Source organism: Atractosteus spatula, chromosome 2, assembly GCF_055471065.1.
Source record: "Atractosteus spatula isolate fAtrSpa1 chromosome 2, fAtrSpa1.hap1, whole genome shotgun sequence".
NCBI classification, from domain to species: domain Eukaryota; kingdom Metazoa; phylum Chordata; class Actinopteri; order Semionotiformes; family Lepisosteidae; genus Atractosteus; species Atractosteus spatula.
Window position 1 is genome coordinate 29,811,816 of NC_142707.1, and position 20,984 is coordinate 29,832,799.

A 20,984-nucleotide genomic window follows, 5' to 3' on the forward strand; every position below is an offset into this window, starting at 1 on the left:
GAAATACTTTTATTGTTTCCAGCAACGGCGGATTTTCCCTGCTGCAATGTTATTGCAATTGACGAGAAGTATAACCTGGTATTGATAAAATGGATGATCATAGATGGTATGACCTAATAGAGTGAGGGATAATTCTTACTGTTCCCAAAATTATGTAAAGGAAATAGAATAAAAGGCTTTTAGCATCCCAAACCTTATCCTGGGTTCTCAGACTTGCCTCAATGGAAGCACGGAAGAGTTTGCTAAGACAATTACCTCCTTTCTTATGGTCTTCCTTTGAGGTGCGTGTCTTCCCGAGCTTCATGGCTGCAAACACTCCTCTCTCTGCTCTGTGTGAAATAAAACCCAGGAGCAGGGTGAGGATTTCGATCCTTAAATTTCTGATGCAAGGTTTCCATCAGGATGAAGAAATTACTGTGTAGAGTAGAACGTTTGTCTCCAGGCTTGGAATATCTTTTCAGCCACAGGAAAGTGGAGGTGCTCAAATTTTAGAGGTATGTGTGAAATGGGAATACATTTTAAAATAATGTTTTAAACATTGAGAACCCATTTACAAGTCAAATATAAAACAAACATGACTTACATTAAAAAATATGAATTAAGAGACATTAAACATGCAATTACACATTTTCATTTTATGTTGATGTATATGACTGAAAGACTTTACATTATAATTTGCATAAGACATGATTTGTTCACTTGCTGCCTTTACTAATTTTATCACTAAATTATAATAGTTTGAAGTTCTTTTTTAACTATTTTCATCAATTAAATTTTTTTTAAATGAAAAAATACACCTCCCACAACCACCCCCCCAAGTCCATGGTATAGCCCCATTGGAGTTTCCCATCAAGATATAGATGGATTTTCCAGCTTATACATTTCACCCCATCACCAATTAAAATAAACCTTTATGTAAACAAAAATCCAGTATTCTGTTAAACTAAGAGCAAAGTCGTCTTGGTAGTACATTAAGCATAGTGAAATTGTTCATAAAAGAAATCTGTCTCAACTAGAAGAAATCCAACAATCAGACTCAAAATATGTACCAGCTATCGACTGGTGATCACTGCCCAGCTTACAAATAATGCATCTTAATATTTAAAGATAACCATGAATTTAATACTTTATTTTCCTGTAAATCTATTAATAGATTAATCTATGTAATCTGTGGAATCTTGAAAATGTAATTCTGTAAACTCTTAAGCATAACTGTTTTCATATTTTCAGTTTTTAAATTTAGTCTAGGATGATATTAAAAAGTACCATTGAACAGAACAGAATAACAGTACCTCCAGCAAGATACAGAATATGATGTCTGCCAGTATATGCATTACTTTAACTCCGGAGTGTTTGCACTGATTATGCAGCAGCTCAGTTTATTAAAATTAAAATGCTCAAACACCACCTGACTGATATTTGGTATTTTAGTAAGAATATTTCATGTTCTTTAAAAAAAGATGATTAACATTTACATTCTTTTATGCTACTTTATTTTTAGACGCAGATACTCAAATATTAAATAAGGTGACTATAAGGCAGCAGACGTTCCAGGCAGAACTGTAAATGGCTGTGTGTAGATCAGGTACAAGTGTTTCTAAAAAGTCTGACAAAACTTCCTTAAAGAAGAAAATGCATCTCATCTCAAATGATTTCTTAATTGGAGTTCCTGATCTCACATTAACATCATCAAACAATATACTGTATTGCCCCATGCTTTTCCTTTTCACATAATTCATAATCAAATGCATTAAATTAACCAAATCATGCAGAAATATCTATTAAATTAAAACAGTAAACTGATTTCACAGCAATTGTCATTCTAAAATAAAAAAAACAATTTAACAAAAAGCAACAGTTGCAAGCTTTTTCCAAAATTTACATTCAATGTTCATAGCTTTAACTGGACACTACTGATCCACTGCAGAGTTTGACTGTATACAACAAAGCATCAACCGATGAACAAGCTACATACCATGTAAAAAACAACACGTTCCCTTTTCCCGGACTCAGTTCTGATAGGTCCCAGTTATAAAAAAAACAACTGGAACTGGTTCTGAAAAAGTTACTCCTACATTCCTTATTTTGAGTTTATATCACAGAAACAGAAAGTCCACAAAAGTAAAGTTGCAAAAAAGAATCGGTTTGGTCTGAGACTGCAATTGGTCTGGGGAGATCTGATATGCTTATGAATACTGCATGAAGCAATACGAACCTGAGACAACCGTCACCATGACTAGATCCTAGTGATACTGCTGTTCTTTGAAATGCCATAGAGGGTAGAACAAGCCAAGTCTACTGAAAAACCGCCTAATTATTTTGTTGGGCAATTTCATTAAGATTCTACAAAATAAATAAATGGATAAATGAATGAATATTGAAATTGCTTTTTTTGTTTACACTGTTTGATAAAGACATTAAATGTATTCTTTCAAAGGACAGTTTTTACATCCTTTCAAAGCCTTCCTACTTTTCATATTCTAAACAAAATATGTTTTGAACATTAACTAGCACCTTCCAAGCCAGTTTGTTAGTTACACAGAGCAAAATGAATATTATGTACAGTAATCATAATTTTCCATTTTCATTATAGTCATTCTTAGCGAGCACAGTCATTGATGGTGTACAGTAGATAAAGCAGGTCATCCTGGGGTAAGTCCCTTACAAGGAAACAGATAAAGGTTAATTCCAAAACCTGAAAAAGTCTAAGGATAACATGTAGCCAAAAATGAAATAAGAAAATTAAGAAAACCATTGTAATGCTATTGACATACATGTAGCATGTCAGTTAACCTACACATAAATATCAAGTTCACAACATTGTTTCATAGCTGCGCACACTTTTAATCTTTCTCTTAATTTACACTACTCTCCATCTAAGCCATCTTATGCATTTAAAAGGAATTTTTGATGGAACAATTTTTTCATCTAGCAGGCCACAGTTTGGAAGGTAGTCTGCTTATTATTTTATAATCTCTTCATACATCCATGCATTTTCATAAAAGTATAAATTATGCCTCATTTCTCTTTAATAGTATGCAGAATGGATAATCCTTAGGAATACTGTTGTTTTATTCCAAAATTATGATCTAAAGAAAGATGGACAAAGATATTTATTAGTAGTAAATTTACATCAGCTACTGTGGCATTAGTATAGTAACCATTTTATATCAGTTGTAAGCTAAATATATTAGCTTTTAAAAAATAAAAGACTTGACGTACAGTAAAAGTCTTTATTTTTACTTTGTGAAACATTTTTGTCTCCTATAAATCTAAGAGACCCAGAGAGACCTAGATCATCGCTGTAAATGTGTGTTTCCAGGAAAAGTCTTTTATTTTCAGTTAGTGAAACATTTTTCTGTTTGATCACCGATAACTAATGGAATTTTAAACAAACGTTCAGTGGGAGGTCAAACCCAGATCCCCCCCACTTCTGCCTACCTACATGTAAATAGCACTAGTTTCTTGCTTACTCACTTGCATGTTTTATTTCGATGTCTCCCTCCACCCAATCTTCTCTCGTGTAGCAGCTCCTGGTTCACCCTTCATCAAGGGGGGTACTGACAGAGTCAGGTGTGTCACCTCAATAAAGCTCACTGTCTGTATCGGGCCATTTTTCTGCCTTAATTAGTGTTTGACTAAACTACTGAATCAATCACTAAAGCTATTCAAGACAAAAACACACATTTGACTCATTTGGAAGAAAATTACAGATAGAGCAGTTTCCACCTTGCCACCCTCATGCAGTCCAATCATTCAGCTAACTCAGCACAGGCCATTCCTGGTTGATACCTACTTGTCTTTGCTGTCTTTACTTCCTTTGCTGTCTTTGCCTTCCTTCCCATTCTTGTCCTTCCCTTTGCTTGCGGGGCCGAAGTGAACAGCGGACATTTAGAACAATTAATGTTTCAATAATTTATCTGACAAAACATAATTCAGTGAAGCAGCAACATAAGAGGGTGAAACATGTTAGAGTTTCTCTGAGGGTGTTTTGAAACCACGACAACAGTAGCAAAACTGAAAAGATACAGGATTCAGTTTCAGCAGCTGCTGCTTTTTAAGGCTACCTTATGACAGAAAACTAATGCCTTAAACAATCCTCACTGTCCCATCTTTTCAAGGCCTGGTTTTCTGTGGAAGAACTTCATGTGAGCATTAACAAGGCCCACCCTTACTGAGCAGATCTTTGTCTTCCTAAAAGTGTTTTTATTTTTGATACTGTCTCTCCACGTTTAGTACACTCCATTCTTTGTATTTTGACTAGCCCAAAATGTTCACAAAAAAAGCACTGATCTTATTTTTGTTAAATTATTTCTAAATAAACATACTGTACTGTAATGGGTAATACAATACATTTTTTTTTTCAAGGAATATCACAAAGAGATTTAAAGTCTAAATTACTATCAGACATCCCACCAATAGGATCAGTGCGAATTTCCTTCAGTGTTTACCAAGTGTTAATAAAAACTGAAGTTAACGTGAAAAAATAAGTGTTTTGTACATATCAAGTTTGTGTAAGTATTGTTCAACATTTCTAACATATACTTATTTCTAACATTATACTTTGTATAAACTTTTATTCAAGTTTGAAATATTATTGAGTTACTACCAACAGCAAAAAAGAGAAAATAGTCCTGGTGTTTCAAAACAGAATCTTCTGTGATGTTATCATATAGACCGCTGACTTGAAAACAAATAACAGCAAAATTAAGATGTACCTGAAAGAAATAATGCTATGTCTTTTTTCCTTCTTATCCTTTGGTCTGAAATTACAAAAATCAATTGTAATTTATGTGTAAATTGAAGCTTTGCTTCACAAACTGAAACCACTCGAACATCCAAAACAAACAAAGGGACAAATTATCTCACAAACCACTTATGCCAATTGCAGTCTAACTCAGCCCTGCCTTTGAATTTATCTCACACTCAAAAACAAGCAAACAAACAACTGAGCAAAGAGAGAAACAGCAAAGCACAGCAACCAAAACAAAGAAAAATCACTTCAAATTCACACAACACTGATTACATTTTTAGCTAATGTGGCCTAAAAATTTACAATCACATGCAAAAGCATCAGAATTCTTTGTTGCTATTCTATGATTCATCAATGCTAATAAATATGGCTAAAATGTGTTTATATGTGATAAAAAAGGAATCCAAACAATTAAATTTCAATCAGTTAAAATATTTTTTTTTATAAAATATTAAAATCAATACCATAATACCATAATACCACAATACCATTCTGCAATTTCCCTCACGGGATCAATAAAGTATCTATCTATCTATAATATAATATAATTCATTTATTATAGTTATGTGTAACATATACAGTACTTCATCTATTGAACAGGTAACAAAGTAAATACTTTCTGATAACATGATAAATTCAGAGAGTATTCATTCTGAATTTGAAGCACATTGAACATTTTTAGAATGTATACAGAAGCCGTTGGAAGAGCCTGAGGCTGATTTGACAAGAATTAGGAATTTTTTGCCATTATTTTGGAGTGTAAACTTTATTGTAATTTCTGTTGTTCATGTGACAGCACCACCTGGAATATTCAGACTAGACTATTCATGAAAACCTCTGGTCTATTTCTGTGTAGGTGTAGTTTCTAAATGCACTTACAGTACTCTAGCTAGCTGTGATCAATAGCAGATGGATGTGGACTGATGTCCTCAGAGGGTTTTATTGCTAGTTAGTTTTACAGTCGTTAAGTTTAAATGTTAGATTCAGGAAAAAGAGAAGAAATATCAGCTTTTATATCAGCAGTCATGCATTTACTCATTGAGAGTGCTTCATTAGAACACATTCTGTATATCTACAGTACATGAAGCACTTTGGCACTCAGGTTTCAAACACCACAGCAAACATACCCAGGATCCACCTCTTCACTGCAGACAAAACCATGGGTTTAAGAAAAAAAATCTTTATGCAAAACTTTTTACAGGTCTTATTCAACTACACAATGCTGGTTTTCAGACAATGGGGGACCAATAAAATGCAATAACAGAACATCCTTATCTATCTTGTCTACTACAAAGATGTCCTTATCAAACACGCAGAAAGGAACTTAGGAATCTTAATTTACTGACATAACTCTGTCAGAAAATTAGATAGCATACTTGCTTTCAAACATAAGTATAAGTGCATTTGTTTTCAAACATCTTAGTGTAAGATACATACAGTACAGTATACAGTATATGTACTATATGTTAGATATTATTCGACAAATAATCAGGGTACATAAAAAGTTCACTAAAAATCTCATTTTTCAGAAACTCACAAATGAGAATTTGTATAGAATGTGGGCAACACAAATGCTTTAGAACAGTTTGCACCTCAGTAAGAGTACCATTACTGTACTTGCCCTTTCTTAAGTGCTTTTCTGTTGAATATTCATTGCAACATAAAGGGCATGCCCCACACATTGCACAGCACTATTAACATTAATTACTAATTTTGGTTTGGTTAGCCTTACAGAAAGGCATTAAACACACAGAGACAGTACCTTGCTACTGCCTGGTATCCATCATTCAGTTTGTTCTTGAGCTCAGACATTTTTCTGGATGAAATAAAGCAAGGATATGCTTTCACTTTGTTGTCAATGAAAACAAAAGTATGTAAAATAGACACCCCTTATTAATCATACAATGAAAAAAAGAAACTGAGTATTTTTAATGATAAAATCATTCTAAAAAAATGACTGCCAGATGAAAGAGCATAAGAACATTTACAAATGAGAGGAGGCAAAAATGGAAAAAATATTGGAGATTATGGAGAAATTGTGGACATTTAGAAAAAAACGGAGATTCGTTTACATGTCTAATTTAAAAATACAGTAAAGAAGTATGAAAAGATAAATATATATAATTATTGCAGAACAAAAAAATAGTAATGCAAGTATTTTTTTCAGTTGATATTTTGAGCTTTTTCATTTTCTGTTACATGCACATTTTGCACTGATTGTATATTAGATAATCCTGTACAATTACATATCTTTGACACTTGTCACTGCTGGGCTATGATCCTCAGAGAAAATGAAGCACCATCAGTAGTACTGACAGAAAACTTGCAATTTGCATTAAGTAAAGTTGCTTTAATGCTGCTTTCTGCTTGAATATAGCCTACTCTATTAGACCTGTGAATTTATTATTTGGTAAAATCTAAAATATATTATTATTATTTTTTCTTGGAAATTATAGAAAGCATTACTCCTCGATTGCCACTATAAGGTCTGTGAAAATCAAAGGTATTTGGGCTCAAAAGCACTTTGCCTCCCATTTCTATAAACCTCCACTCTCCTTGCTCTCCAGGAGGTGTTTTTGGAGTGTTTTGGACAGACTATGATAAAAAGGAATACCGTGGTGCAATAGATGTGACAAGACATTTTGTTATAACAAAGCACATAGCAAAATCTGTGCAGTGAATTGAAAATGTCATTCCTCCTCTTGCCAAAGGGAACCCATCAGCGGTTATGAAGTCATTACCACTCATGTTCAAAAACTAAATTAAGTTAGTTTACCCTTAAACTGTAGCGCTTCAGTTTTTCCCATTACCTTGGTTCATCTCAAACTGTAACAAGCAGAACTTGAATAGTAGCGAGCAATTACAATCCATTACGAAAACTCAATATTTCTACCTGTGACACATTTCTAATCAATAGCAAAGCCTCCGAGAGGGGGAAGCAACATATCGGAATAAAGGGGTAACCCTTTAAGAAGAAAAGGTCAAATTAAAATAAAAAAGACAGCAATCAATAATTAATTGGCACCAGGCTACAGTCTGCTTGGGGCTACTGTGAATGGAGTTAAAGTTTCATTTAAATTGGCTATCATATGGCATCACCTGGGACCAAGTGATCCAGTTGAGTCAGTCTGTGATCAGAGCCCTGTCATTGGCTACTTGACAGTAGGGGTGATTAGAACACAAATCCTATTGTTCAGCATTGTATTTGCTCTTCACCTGCAGCAGAGACCATGAATTATAAATATTCCCTGGCTGTCCAAGTCAGATATTAATGACCTTAAGTGATACTTTTGCGTGACATTGTTTTATTCTGAAATATTGTTCCTGAAAAAGATAACAGATCATGGTGTCCAGGCTGCATTGAACCATTCAGAGCTTTTATCCAGCTTTGATCCATTATGGAATCATGAGAGTGACAATCCTCTGGAACAAGACTATGACAAATGATCAAGCTTCTGCTTCCTGGTTATTCTTCCAATTATTCTTTTACTGTGTCTAGGCAATTGTTTTCACAGCATGTCAGTTAAAGCCATGTCCCCATTATGACACCTTGGGGCTGCCTATTGTTTCAGGGTGCAAAGCTGGAGCCCTTTTCATGTCCAGATTGTTGGTCTTATCAGGATGTTCAGCTGACTGTTCCCAGTGTTGGATACTGAGGCACAGAGTAGACACGAGAGTGAATTCTAATTTGAGAGAGAAGGGAAAAGACAGCAGGGAGCTGAGAAAGAGTGCAAGCTACAGTAGGGAGATGGAGGCAGAGAGAGGGATAGAGAGCAGCTTATAAATAAATCACCAGATGGGATGTGGTAGAATATCATGCCAGCCAATACAATGTCCCACCATTGTAGAGATGAATCCCACACTTTCTTTAATTCTTAATGCTGTTTCTTCCAAACTTTCCAAAAGAGAGTTCTGGGTGTATCCCTCTGTTGTTTAGCCTGCTATTACCACTATCATTAGGCTCAAGGCAGGATTTGTTTTCTGCACAGCAAACTTATTTTCCCTAAAATTAAAAACCCGCCTCTTCAAAGCCAGGCTCTTTTGTGAACAAATACAGTATCTGTTTGCTACAGCTTTTATTTGCCAGAACATGAAGTAATTTTTTTCCATATTTAAAAATGCATGTCACATCGCAATGTACTGTAAATACATACCAGCCAATAATTTTGGTTGAGATCATATATATGTTTCAGTGCATTCTGACCTTCAAATCCGTCCTGTTCTTATGAAAATGTAATCACACTGAGGCGATATTCTGCATTCATGTGTTGAATGAAGGCAGATTCTCTTCATTGAAAAGAGAACAGCTAAAGATATTTCACCTTACCTAACAAAAACCACATGGAAATGTTTTCAATATTTTATTTAAGAAGATCACCAACATGACAGATTAAAATAAGCATAAAATTAAAAATGGCAACTCTATTTTGTATTATAAGGTGCTGTAGAATGTTTAAATTCAATTTTCATTTTCTTATTTTGTATCTCCAGGGGAAAGAAGAAAGAGCTGAAGAACATACAGATTCAGTAAAGACCACTGAAAGAGAAACTACAGAGTTCAAATAATATTTACCCCAAAGCACCCTTATCCTCCTCTTCCTGCCCTTCTTCAAGACTGTAGCTTTAAACAGAAGCAACAAAGTTAGCTCCTTTAATATATGACATAAAATACACTTCAACTTAGGCACAGCAAAGAAAAAAATCCCAAACATACAACAACAATGTTCAAATATTTGAAAGAACATTATCAACAGCATATAGACCAGGGGAAATCACAGACACACCTGTGGGAAACACACACCTGTAGCTGCACACAGACATTTTGCACTTGCATGTAATGTTTGAGGGTTCAGAAATTGTACTGATCATGTCGACTAAGGTTATATATTCTCTTAAGAAATGAAAGCAAAAAAAATCTTACAAGTTCAGCGTTGGGCAAAAGTAAGAATTGTGTAAAAGCCAGTGTCTCTCGGTTATCAAAGACAAAGAATACATAAATACATAATAAATAATTTCATTTATTTAAGGTGGGCAAAATACTAGTAATAACCTTGAATCCGGGAACAAGTACAGCACTCTACTGACAAAGTCTACAGAAAAAAATAGATTCTTCAAAGTTAATATCATCTCCTTAAGAAAAGTTTAAAAGTCTGGATCTACAGTTTCTATTTCATTATTGCATTGCTTGAAAACACATATTACTGCAGTGAAAATCTTTTATGAACACCACATCAAAAAATGAAAATGCCTTTTTGTTGTAAGATTATTGTTAAAAAATGAATTATACAATTTCCTTATATATAACAGCAATATATATTTTATGTGTATAACTTTTACCCTCTGCCCAATTTAATTAATTTCTATTACATTTCCTAATCAAAAGTATCTGAATACATCCTGACAGATCATAAAGCTAGCAACGTTAAGATTGAATAAGAAGATTAAAAAGGGATTCCATCAACAGAATGATCAGTAATTGAAAGTGAAGCTGTTGCTTTCAGCAAGGAGTCATTATCAGTACTAACGAGAAACGTGCTTCACTACAAAGGTTTAAATATTGGAGTTACATTAATTTATACCTCAGGAATAAACTCTTCCTGCTTTCCTGAAAAAGCAAAGTCAAAAACAGGGCTTATGGGTACGGCTATGCATTTTTCACAGTCTGTTTTTTAATCTGTAATTCAGTCTGTCAGCGTCAAGACATCAACACAGTCTTGCATCTTCAACTAATGATCACTCAATTGTATTATTTTAATCATTTTAATTAGTTCTCCTGCTTCTAAAGTAGATAAATAAATTGTCCTGTTCATATCTACATACTTTTACATCCTTTTAATAATCTACAGGTGACAGGATAGCTAATAGACAATTTGTGGGTATTTGTATTTCTTTCAGTCAGAGAAGTATTTCTATGAATCATTTTATTAACCTATTGAGTAACATTAATGGATGTCACAGATCTTTTTTAATATTCATAGTTTTAAAGAACTCTAAACATGATTTTACTTATATCTTGAATAAGAAAAGTTCTTTTCCCATTATATTTCAGTTTTTAATTATAGCATTGGTAGTTGGTTAATCCAGTCTGTTGTCATGAAATGGCACTACATTTGCTTACTGTATATCTTATTTCAGTGAAGACACAGAAACAGCAAGAATCTTTTTACCTTAAACCTTTCTTGTAAATGAAAGTTACAGGATTCCTTTATGACGTACTGTATTTGTTTGCTTCTGGGAAGTTATATGCCCAGTTATTATTCACTAAAGTCAATATATGTACGTGTCAAATTTACAGAATGTGTGTGACAGACTTTGAAGGACATTGTTGAAATCCTTGTTTAAGCTATGTGTCATTTCAAAGTTAAAGATTTTAAGGCAACACTGACGTTCCTTAATTTGATACCACAGAATCCATTTGTAAATCACTCCACAGTCTCTCATGTATCAGAGTTGTTCCTTAATTGTATGAAACTTTATTACGAGCTAGTGAATAATTATATATGAACAACGAATATTTGCTTAATTTAAATTTGAATTTGATAGCTCGTGTAAGATAAAATGGGCAAATCATATAAATCTTGACAATTTGTGAACTCATTAGTCACAATGGAAAAATTAGGGCAATGTTTCAGCAGTTCTTGCATTTTCATGCTTTCGTGCAATCAGCAGATTTTTTGAAATATTAATGTCAGGTGGCGTGCTGATGGTACTAACACCCCCCACCAAATTCACCACATGTTTATTGAGAAATAAGTGTTGATTCGTTTTTCCAAATGCTTCTGTCAGATTGGAAATAACATCATTAAAACCTTTGTGACTTTCTGGCCCTTCTTTGACAAAGACCATATGAAAATTCAATTACAGACAAAAGACAAATTACAGGTTGTGCAATATACTGTATGTTATAACCTTCTGTGGACAGAACCCTAAATGAACATGTCTGTGCATGAAGTTGTTGAAATAAACTAATCTTGATGTAGTTGGTACTACATTTTACAGAATGTGAGATTTTTGTTAGCATCCATTCACTATCTGATACTGTCAAATTTGGACATAAATAAGATTAATTTCTGTGGCAGTTCAGCAAATCAATTACGAAATGTCCCACTGACAGTGATAAATGTGCCCACAATGGACAAATTATATCTACTGCTACTGTAAGTGACCTGCAAAATGAAAAATGTCTTTTTTCATATCAAGAGAATAAAACAGAGTGTGTACTTCTGTGATGAACAAAGAGAAGCTGACGTTTGACAGGTCTGGGTTGGATAATGAACATGTATTTCTGTGAAACATTGAGAGTTCTAGCTTGAAAGAGTTGTAGCAGAGGTAAACTTTAATACTTTAATAAATGCAGGGCATCCATATACAAAACATTATGCTTCTATTTTTAGTCTTTAAATGAAATTATACGACATCAAAATTACTTTGTTTAATTTAGCACGTTTCAAACACTTTGATCAACAATGCTTTTTTAAGTTACTCCAAGACCAAGAAAATAAAAAACAAAACAACATTTTCATTGTAGTCTTTACAGTTAGTAGGGCTAAACAGAAACCTCTACCTCATGAGGATGAGAGTTACATGGGTATATTCCTTTCATTGCTAAATGTGTAAAAAACAAATTTAAGCTGTTGATTCCTGGTGCCATTGCTTTCATTCACATAATCTGTCAACAAGGCAGCTGTTAAAATGTATAAGATAAAGGAGTTGCATTACTACTTTGTTAGCTTTGCTGCAAAGACTCCCACTAAATTTAATAACTTATTGTAAATTCTGGTTTTAACTTCAAACGCTCTGAAAGCAAATGGAACTTTTATTGTCAATGAGTGTGCGTTTGTAGGAACTGAAGTGTGCTAAAGTTGTTTTTTAATACACAACGCAGGTTAATTTGAAAGGATGTGGCAATTGTTGACTGTTACAAAATGTGTTATACATATTGTGAGAAACACAGAGCCTACAGGTACCAATGTGTCACGCCCAGTACACCTAGAGGGCGCTCTACCTTCCTCCTGTTCCTAGTTCCCTGTGATTATTCATGTCTTTCTGGTGTGTCTTGTTGTGTAGCCTATTTACTTCCTGCTTCTGCTCTGCTACTTGCTCAGCATTGATGTTCAGTTGCCCTGAGACCCACCTAGCACCAGGTCACTCCTGTCCTTGGCCTGAGGGCATTGGTTTCTATACGGCTACTCCTGAACAGCTGAGCCCGACTAACCCCTGTCTCGCCGCTACGCATTGGGTTTTTTTTGCTCTCCTGCCATTCCACGGTTTGTCCTTTCGGACATACGTGACACAATGGGAAGAGTGACACAGCTCTCACCAACAGCTCTTCAGCATCAAACATGCTCGAGAATGACCTTGTCTAGCAGCACACTGAGGATAACCTGGCTGTCTGATGCCCACCTAACACAAACCGTGTTCAGCCTGTCCACAGACTAACCCTTACTATAATTCCCTATAGTTGTCTTTCTAATTTAGTAAAGCATTAATAAACTTGTTATACAGATTTTCTATTGACATTTATTTTGTTTTCCTTTTCATGTTTTCTTTTAGTTTTATTTAAAATGAACAGTTAATATGAATGATACTATATAGAGTAAATCATGTCTTACTTACAGTATGATTTGATTGAATAAATATTTATCACCCTTTAATGTATAGATGAAACTTTTCTAAAATGTATAACAAAATTGAAATAAAATCTGTAATCTTTCCACCTGTAATGTCATTAGAAAGTACAATAAGTTCCTGCTTTGTCTAACAATGGTATCAAAAAGTAGTCTAAGTGGTGAGAAACCTGTGCTTAATGATAATCAAGGGACTTAGAAGTCAAAGAAAATGATCTACGTTGTTTAATTTTAAACACTAAGTTATGAATGCAGACGCAATTGGTGCTTTACGGCCATTGTGCAATACTGAGCTCCGCGCTTCCTCCCTCTCTCGGTGCTGCCTCCCCAACTGACGCAGCGCAGTGGGAGGCACGCTGTTTTCAGAGCCTCTGATTGGGGAAAAAAAGACCTGCTGATCTGTTCTACATACTGTATTAGTATTTGCAAAGGAGCTGCAAAATTATGTTCTGAATTGGTTTAGGAATAGAAGCAGTATAAGAAATAAAAGGTTTCTGTAGAATTCACCCAAAATAATTGCTCTCCAGTGCATTCCCTGTATATTTGTTCCTACCATTTAAGCTGTCAGCTGAAGAGCATTCAGATTTCTGTGAGCTTCTCTCCCACTCTGGCATTAAATAGACAGATAGACTGCTATATCACGCCACTTGGCTTGCAAACTGTGTGGTGAAAATAGGCCACATTAATCAGTGTCACACCACATAATCCAAACCTCTATCTCACCATCAGTTAAACCCAATCCTCATGCTCCCAATAGACTGTAAAATGTGGAAACTGGTTGTAGCTTAAACTTTTATATTCCATTAACTAATTCCAGTTGTGTATTCATAATAATTTATGCAATTATTATTAATGCAATAATTACAGCACCACTAGCAATGTTTTTGAAGAGGTAAAACATTGTATAACTCAATAGAAAATTGTTTTTTACAGCCTTCGGGAACAGGCATTCAGTTATAATTGCAGCATTGGGACAGCATGATATGGACTTGTACATTCATTTTCCATTGCACAATAGGAGATGCTGCACTTAGTGCAATGGAAAATTAATATAAAAGTCCTGGAAAAATACATTCTATACTGTACCACTCCTTTAAGAAAAAAAGCTTATTTTATTTTTTCTTGTTTTCTTCTGCTCAAACATTTCCAGCACATTACTTTATCGTACAGTATGTATTAACATGGCATCAGAAGAAAAATAGCTAAAATGTAAACATTTTTAAAAGCTGACCTTTGAACACAGGCTGACATGTGTGATCAGTTTCATTAGAAAACTAGTCAAATTCAAAATAGCACTGGGGCAATAAAATACATAAATAAGCACATTGATTTAAAATTAAATCCAAAGTCTTTCTGTGTCTCCTAATATACTGCAAGGCCATGCTGAAAACATGCTAGGAAGAACTGAAAGCTTTCTTGGTGATATGCAGAAACATCTATAGTACAGTAGCTGTAAACTGTATTGAAAAAGTGATAGATTTGATCTTAACTGGTTTTCTTTTTGTTAACGATTACATGAATCATGTATTTACTACAGTATATTACAGCCTGCCATTTAACACTATTGGGCAGTGGCAAAGATAAAGAAACAGGTCTGTCAATGACCTAGAAATCATTTCATGGCAGCTCTCGAGCACAATGAAAATGCTTGAAGGTTTCATAGACTGTTGTGTGGAGACACCCTCTTAAATTTTCCCATTGATAAAAGGTACGAGGCTGCGGCAAAAAATGTTGCTCTGTGTTACGTTTGTTCTTTGTTTCTACGTTAGAATTACATTGAGTAAAGCATTATTCTATTTTCACGTGAGGCATTTTGTAAGTTGTGAATAGTGGTCATGCTCTTCTGTTTTTGACAGTGAGTATGCTGTTAAGCTACGGAAAAAAAAAATTGTTTCAGAAATCAGTTCTACATTTTCTGTTTTGTTTATGGGATGTTGCACTGCTAAACATTAAACTAGAAGCACAATCAAATTTCAGTGGGCTGCTATTTTGGCAAATTATATTTCAGTAGCCAACATACAGTACTGTATATCATTTTTGGAGACAAAAGTATAAGTTATATGAGGTAACATATTTTATTGGAGAGGACAATCTCTGTTCTCTGGTGGAGAGCTCTGCAAGGTCTGCAGTACAAGAAGGATCATGACAGATCATCTTCATTTGTGTTGTCTGTTGTCCTGGGAACATGTGTGGCTGTAGAGGACATCACATTACAAGACCTGCTGATTACAAACTCATGGAGAACATAAAAAGATTTAAAAAAAACTGCTAATGAAAATTATTATTATTCAGATATTTTAAATCTGAGATCTGCGGTCTAGATATCTGTGTACTATTACAGATGCACATACTGTATACCTATTACTGAAAAATCTGAAGTAAGCCTGTAAAGTCTATAAGTCTACAACACCTCAATTACCCTTCGGGATCAATAAAGTCTTATCTATCTATCTAAAGTATATAAAATCTGAAGTATGTCTATATACTGTATATGCCTACAATATCCTAATCAAAAACATACCAGCAGGAAAACAAACTGACTAGGATCACCTCTAATTCACACACCTTAAACATTCCTTAGCAGCAGTAATTGTATAACTCAAGAAATTAAAGAAATGGAAACTGTTCTGTTTATATATTATTTTGGATGTTACATTACAAATTGTTTGTAAAATTGTAAATTAAGAAGTCGGGAGAACCTGCTTTTAAGATGGATTTTTTAGTTTATATTAAATAAAAAACATTAAATATTACAATGTAATTGATGACTTTTAAAAATTATATACCACTGAGGTCTTGTTAAATGAAAAAAAAAATCCTTACCATAAGACCTTGTAACTATAAGGATCTCTTTTTAAATGTAGCTTACCACAAAGCTGGATATACTGTATGACACCAATTTTATATACACTGTATGCATTATATTCAAAATGGTTAATTTTGCCTTTGACAAAGTTATTACTATGCATTGGAAAAAGCTGCCATGTGCATTTTTAGCATTATCCCAAGGTAGTCCTCACCTTAGTCGATAGAGAAGTACACTTAGCATCAGGTTCCTCTAGTGCCTCTTCTAAACTCATTCTAACATCTCTTGACACTCAGATAAAATCAGCGTACTTTTGTAGAAAGCAAAATATCCTTAGCTAGGATACTACTCCAAAAGCATTCTCCACAATTCTGTTGTTAAAACACTTAAAATTCATTTAGGATAACAGCAATATAAGAATTGTAGAAGGGAAGGTACATATTTATACAACTATATTAATATTTTGTAAGTTATATTTAATTGCCATTTTGAAAGTGTTTCAGATCCTGCTTAGAAATAAAAAGATCATCAAGCTGAATTATCTTGAAGTTATATGCAGTATGTACCATAATTCTACTACACAATGTATAGAATAGACACTCTTGATGTTCTGAATCAGTTCAATTCACAGCAAGCATCACAATAAAAGGTCCTTGTCCTTCTTCATTGGCTTAAATTTCTGATTGCCATTTGTTCATGTACTTCATTCTTTGCACAGCAGTGTAGTATCTAAGATTAAACCAAAGGCACAATTTAGCAAAATGATATTCTTAATTGCTGCCAGTGTTTCTCAACTGGCACTGTAAAGAAACATAAAAACCCCACCTTTTATTTCACCTTTGAGAATGTGAATTTCAAAAAAGAGGTTACGGATGGCAAGATGGTTTGCTGGTGTGCAAATGGTTGACCGATAGGATCTTATTTATAAACCATTTCCAAAAGTCACACCTGCAACTTTTCTTACAGTACTTAAAGCATCCTCTTGACAAGAGTTTAAAAATGATCAATTGCATGCTAAAAACAATCCATCCACCCATCCATTTTCAAACCACTTCATCCAATTCAGAGTTGTGATGGAGCTGGAGCCTATCCTGGCAAACAAGGTTGGGATTCACCCTGGACAAGACACCAGTCCATTGCAGGGCACACACAGGCACACACCATGGCCAATTTTCTCTGCATAAGGAATCAGAATCTCACACAAACACAGGGAGAACATACTAACTCCACACAGATAACACCCCAGGAATTGAACTCAGGGCCCCAGCGCTATGAGGCAGCAATGCTAAAAACTGCACCACTGTGTCACCCTGAGAAAAAAAAAGAAATCTTAAAATATGAAACCCCAATTACAAGTTTATTTGTTTTTGATAACCTTGCTGTGGTTAATCACGTCCCTACATTTCTGCACATAATCTTTCCAACATTCATTTTGCTTCACACAAATAAATTGGCAGGATCTGTATGCCTCTTTAATGTGATAACTTCAAAATCCATTTACAAATGGTAAATCCTTCATCACAATACAGATCACTTTCCATATTATTACTGCAAACCACTGCAGTGTAATTTGTAATAATAATGGGACGTGATTTATTTCAATAATTATAACCTCAAGGGTTAATAGACAATTGAGAAAACACTTAAACCATATTATCTCAGAGCTGTTTAATACAAGCTAGATGGATCTCCACCTATTGCCACATTGAAAGTATTCAGTGTGCCACCTCACTGCTGCTACTGATTTTCAATTTAGAGCTTTTAATGCTCAAAACCGTAATTGAGGAAGCAGTGTTTTTAATCATCCGGCATTAAACCTCATAAATTACAATATTTTAAACCCACTCCAGAACAAAATAAAAACTTTGACAATTGACTAAGAAGTTTACTCTTCAGTAAAAGTCATCTTTAAATTTGTCTACAAAATCCTGAAAAGTATTACATTCTGTGACTCCTGTTTTATAGTTATCATGATTAGCTGTTACAACAATCATGTTTTTTCCATTTGAGTGAGACTCATCAATATATAATCATATATATGTGCAAAATCAACCAAGTATTTTTATTTCAGATGGGAAATGTTAAGAACTGTCTTTCAAGAACCAAAAAAACCCCATGAAAAAACAGGCCTAGAAAACACAAAGCTTAAGAAAACAACAACATGCTTGATCTTGTAGTTTTTTTTCCCTTTTAGACAGTCATGAGATAAGAATAGTGTGTTTCTAAGTAGAACAGCCCCACTATGTCCCAGAAAGGGAGCTTTCCACATAAGCAATATGATCTGGTAATACAGTACATACTGTATATGGAAGGTCTAAATCTTGGCTCCTTGGATGACCCCTCATCTACATAAACTGAAATTTCTAATTTGGCTCACTGAAGAGGCTGGACAACATGGCAGGCATCCTGGCTGTAGATTGAGCTGCATACAGGTGAGTAAACTCACGGGGGCTGTCATTCTTCCCACACTATTCTGAAGTAGGCACACAGGTGTTCTCAAACTTTTCTGCCATAAGAGGGTTACTTTCAATAGGGACCCTTATTTTCAAGTAGTGTAACAGCCATCCTGTAGTACAATCCTAATGTCAGGAATAAAACATTAAAATGAAAACTATAGGGTAATTGATTTATAGATTTTTAAAAACAAATTTGGAAGCATAGAGGAACCACTTAGAATCCGTGTCAGTTCTGATTACCACGGTAATACCACGGTTCCGCGGCACAGTGTTTTGTGTGATTCACTGGTCAAAGACAATGCATACTGTTAGTGTTAGATGTTAGTGGAATGATTGCTTCATTTAATGTTTCTCTACTGTGCATCTATAAATCCTCTTAATATGGAATATTAATATCAAATTATGCAACTAAAGGGAAGTTTTGGTGTTTGTTCTAACTATATAAAGCTGCCATTATTGTTGTAAAATGTTGTAGTACTATTTTAAGACCACCTAATACGAATTATTAATATGGAATCATGTAACAAAAGAAATTTAGGTAGCTGAAAATATCACTTGTGGTTATTTTAGAAAAATTATGACATGTTCATTTTAACTACATTTTGCTGTCATTATAGTTGTAACGGACAAGGAAATGCTCATAGTCTGTTAATGTAGGGTGTTGTACACAAGTGGTGCTTTGGTACAGTTGTTAAATGCTTGTCTGCTGCTCAGAAGGTCCAAGGTTTGATTCCTATCAATGAAACTATATTCAGTTTTCTCTAATTTTATATATCACAGTATGTGAAATATTAAAATTAGATTAATAATAATGTAAAAATATGAATGAACCTCCAGACTACCAATCTCCAGGATGCTTGGAAAGAGCAAGGAAATTTAACAATGGCCTTCAAAAGAATTCTCAATTGAGTTTTTTTTATGTGTATTGTATACAATATTTAGTTTTTAAAAACAAATTGAATGTCACTAAGTATATTCACAAAATTTAAAATCTTAATTTTAGCTTTTAATAGTTCTTCTATTAAATAGTTCTTCTTAATAGTTGATATAATTATATTATGTCAGTAATATGCAATATGACACTCGAAGAAGGCTCTATAGCCGAAACTTTGTGTTTTCTCTCTTCTCTTTTCATAATGGAATAAACCTATTACTTGTGCCTTTGCAGCCTAAGCATGCTAACACAGCTACCCACCTGAACTATTATATTATTAGTTTTTAAAATTATCTTCATCCGAGTTGTTAAATTTGTTTTTGGAAATATGTGAGAACAACAAAACTGCACTTGTGGTGTGTAACACTTATTTCACTTTAACTTTTCTGATGTAGCACTGTAGGGAGTGTTTCATGCCTTGGTGGTGCATTGTATCCTTGTAGAAGGGAGGAGGGAAAATGGAAGTAGGTTTTCATTTTCACTCTCCGTCTTCAATACACATCCCCAATAGTCTCAAATGCAGCTTTAGCTTAGGAACTCCAATTCCCATGAACCCCACAGGACTACTTCCTGGCAAAGTCTATGCGACAAATTAATTTAAATAACTACTCAAAAACTTTTTGTTTTAATCTGGCCTTTTAAATACAAAAATTTTAAAGACACTATGTTTAACATTTTTATCATTAAAATCTTAAATAAATAAAACAATTCTCTAATGATGTAGCCAAATTAATATTTATAATATACATTATACTAACATTTTTATTAATTTTATATAATCACAGTATGTTAAATATTCACTTTACATTCACGATATCGTAAGCCCATATCAGTAAAGGTGACATATTAGATCAGATCTTAAATTGAGGAAGAGAAAGAATAACTTCAGCCCCAACACCCATCCACTGGACAGACTGAGAAAGGTGTTAACTATCCAGTTGAAACAGATGCAAAGCTGGTATCAGATTACTTAAAGAAGTGCATTTCAATGCATTATGTACACGCATTCTGAATGGCTGGACCTGTACAAGATTACTGAATAAGCACTATTATTCACCTCAAAATTCCCCTAAAGCTCTTCAAGAAACCCCAAGGTTCCCAATTTTGCTTTTGATTAATATGGTTTATTTTAAACAGAGAAAATCAATACCTCAGTTTGAGAACAACTGCCCATTTCTATGCCATCTCAATCGATGTCATATATGGGGCTATGAATTCATATAGTACTTTAAAAACAAAGCATAAGAAAGAGAAGACTACTGTCCTCTAAAAATGAATAAAAAAGAATTATAGATGAAAACCATATGATTTAGTTTTTTTTTGGACACAGGTGTTAATTAGAAGTACTTAGAAATCACCAGCCATAGAGCACTTCACACAAAGTGTCACAGCCCACACTTTCACTACC

General features: G+C 34.1%; 1 protein-coding gene across 1 annotated transcript in view; it reads right to left on the reverse strand.

Annotated features, from left to right (window-relative positions):
* The window catches only part of otofa (otoferlin a), a 123,080-nt gene that overhangs the window by 61,451 nt on the left and 40,645 nt on the right, over positions 1-20,984 (reverse strand). The window contains exon 4 of the mRNA XM_088933738.1: positions 256-329. Coding sequence (XP_088789864.1) covers positions 256-329 — 74 coding nt within the window. The remainder of the gene's footprint in view (positions 1-255; positions 330-20,984) is intronic.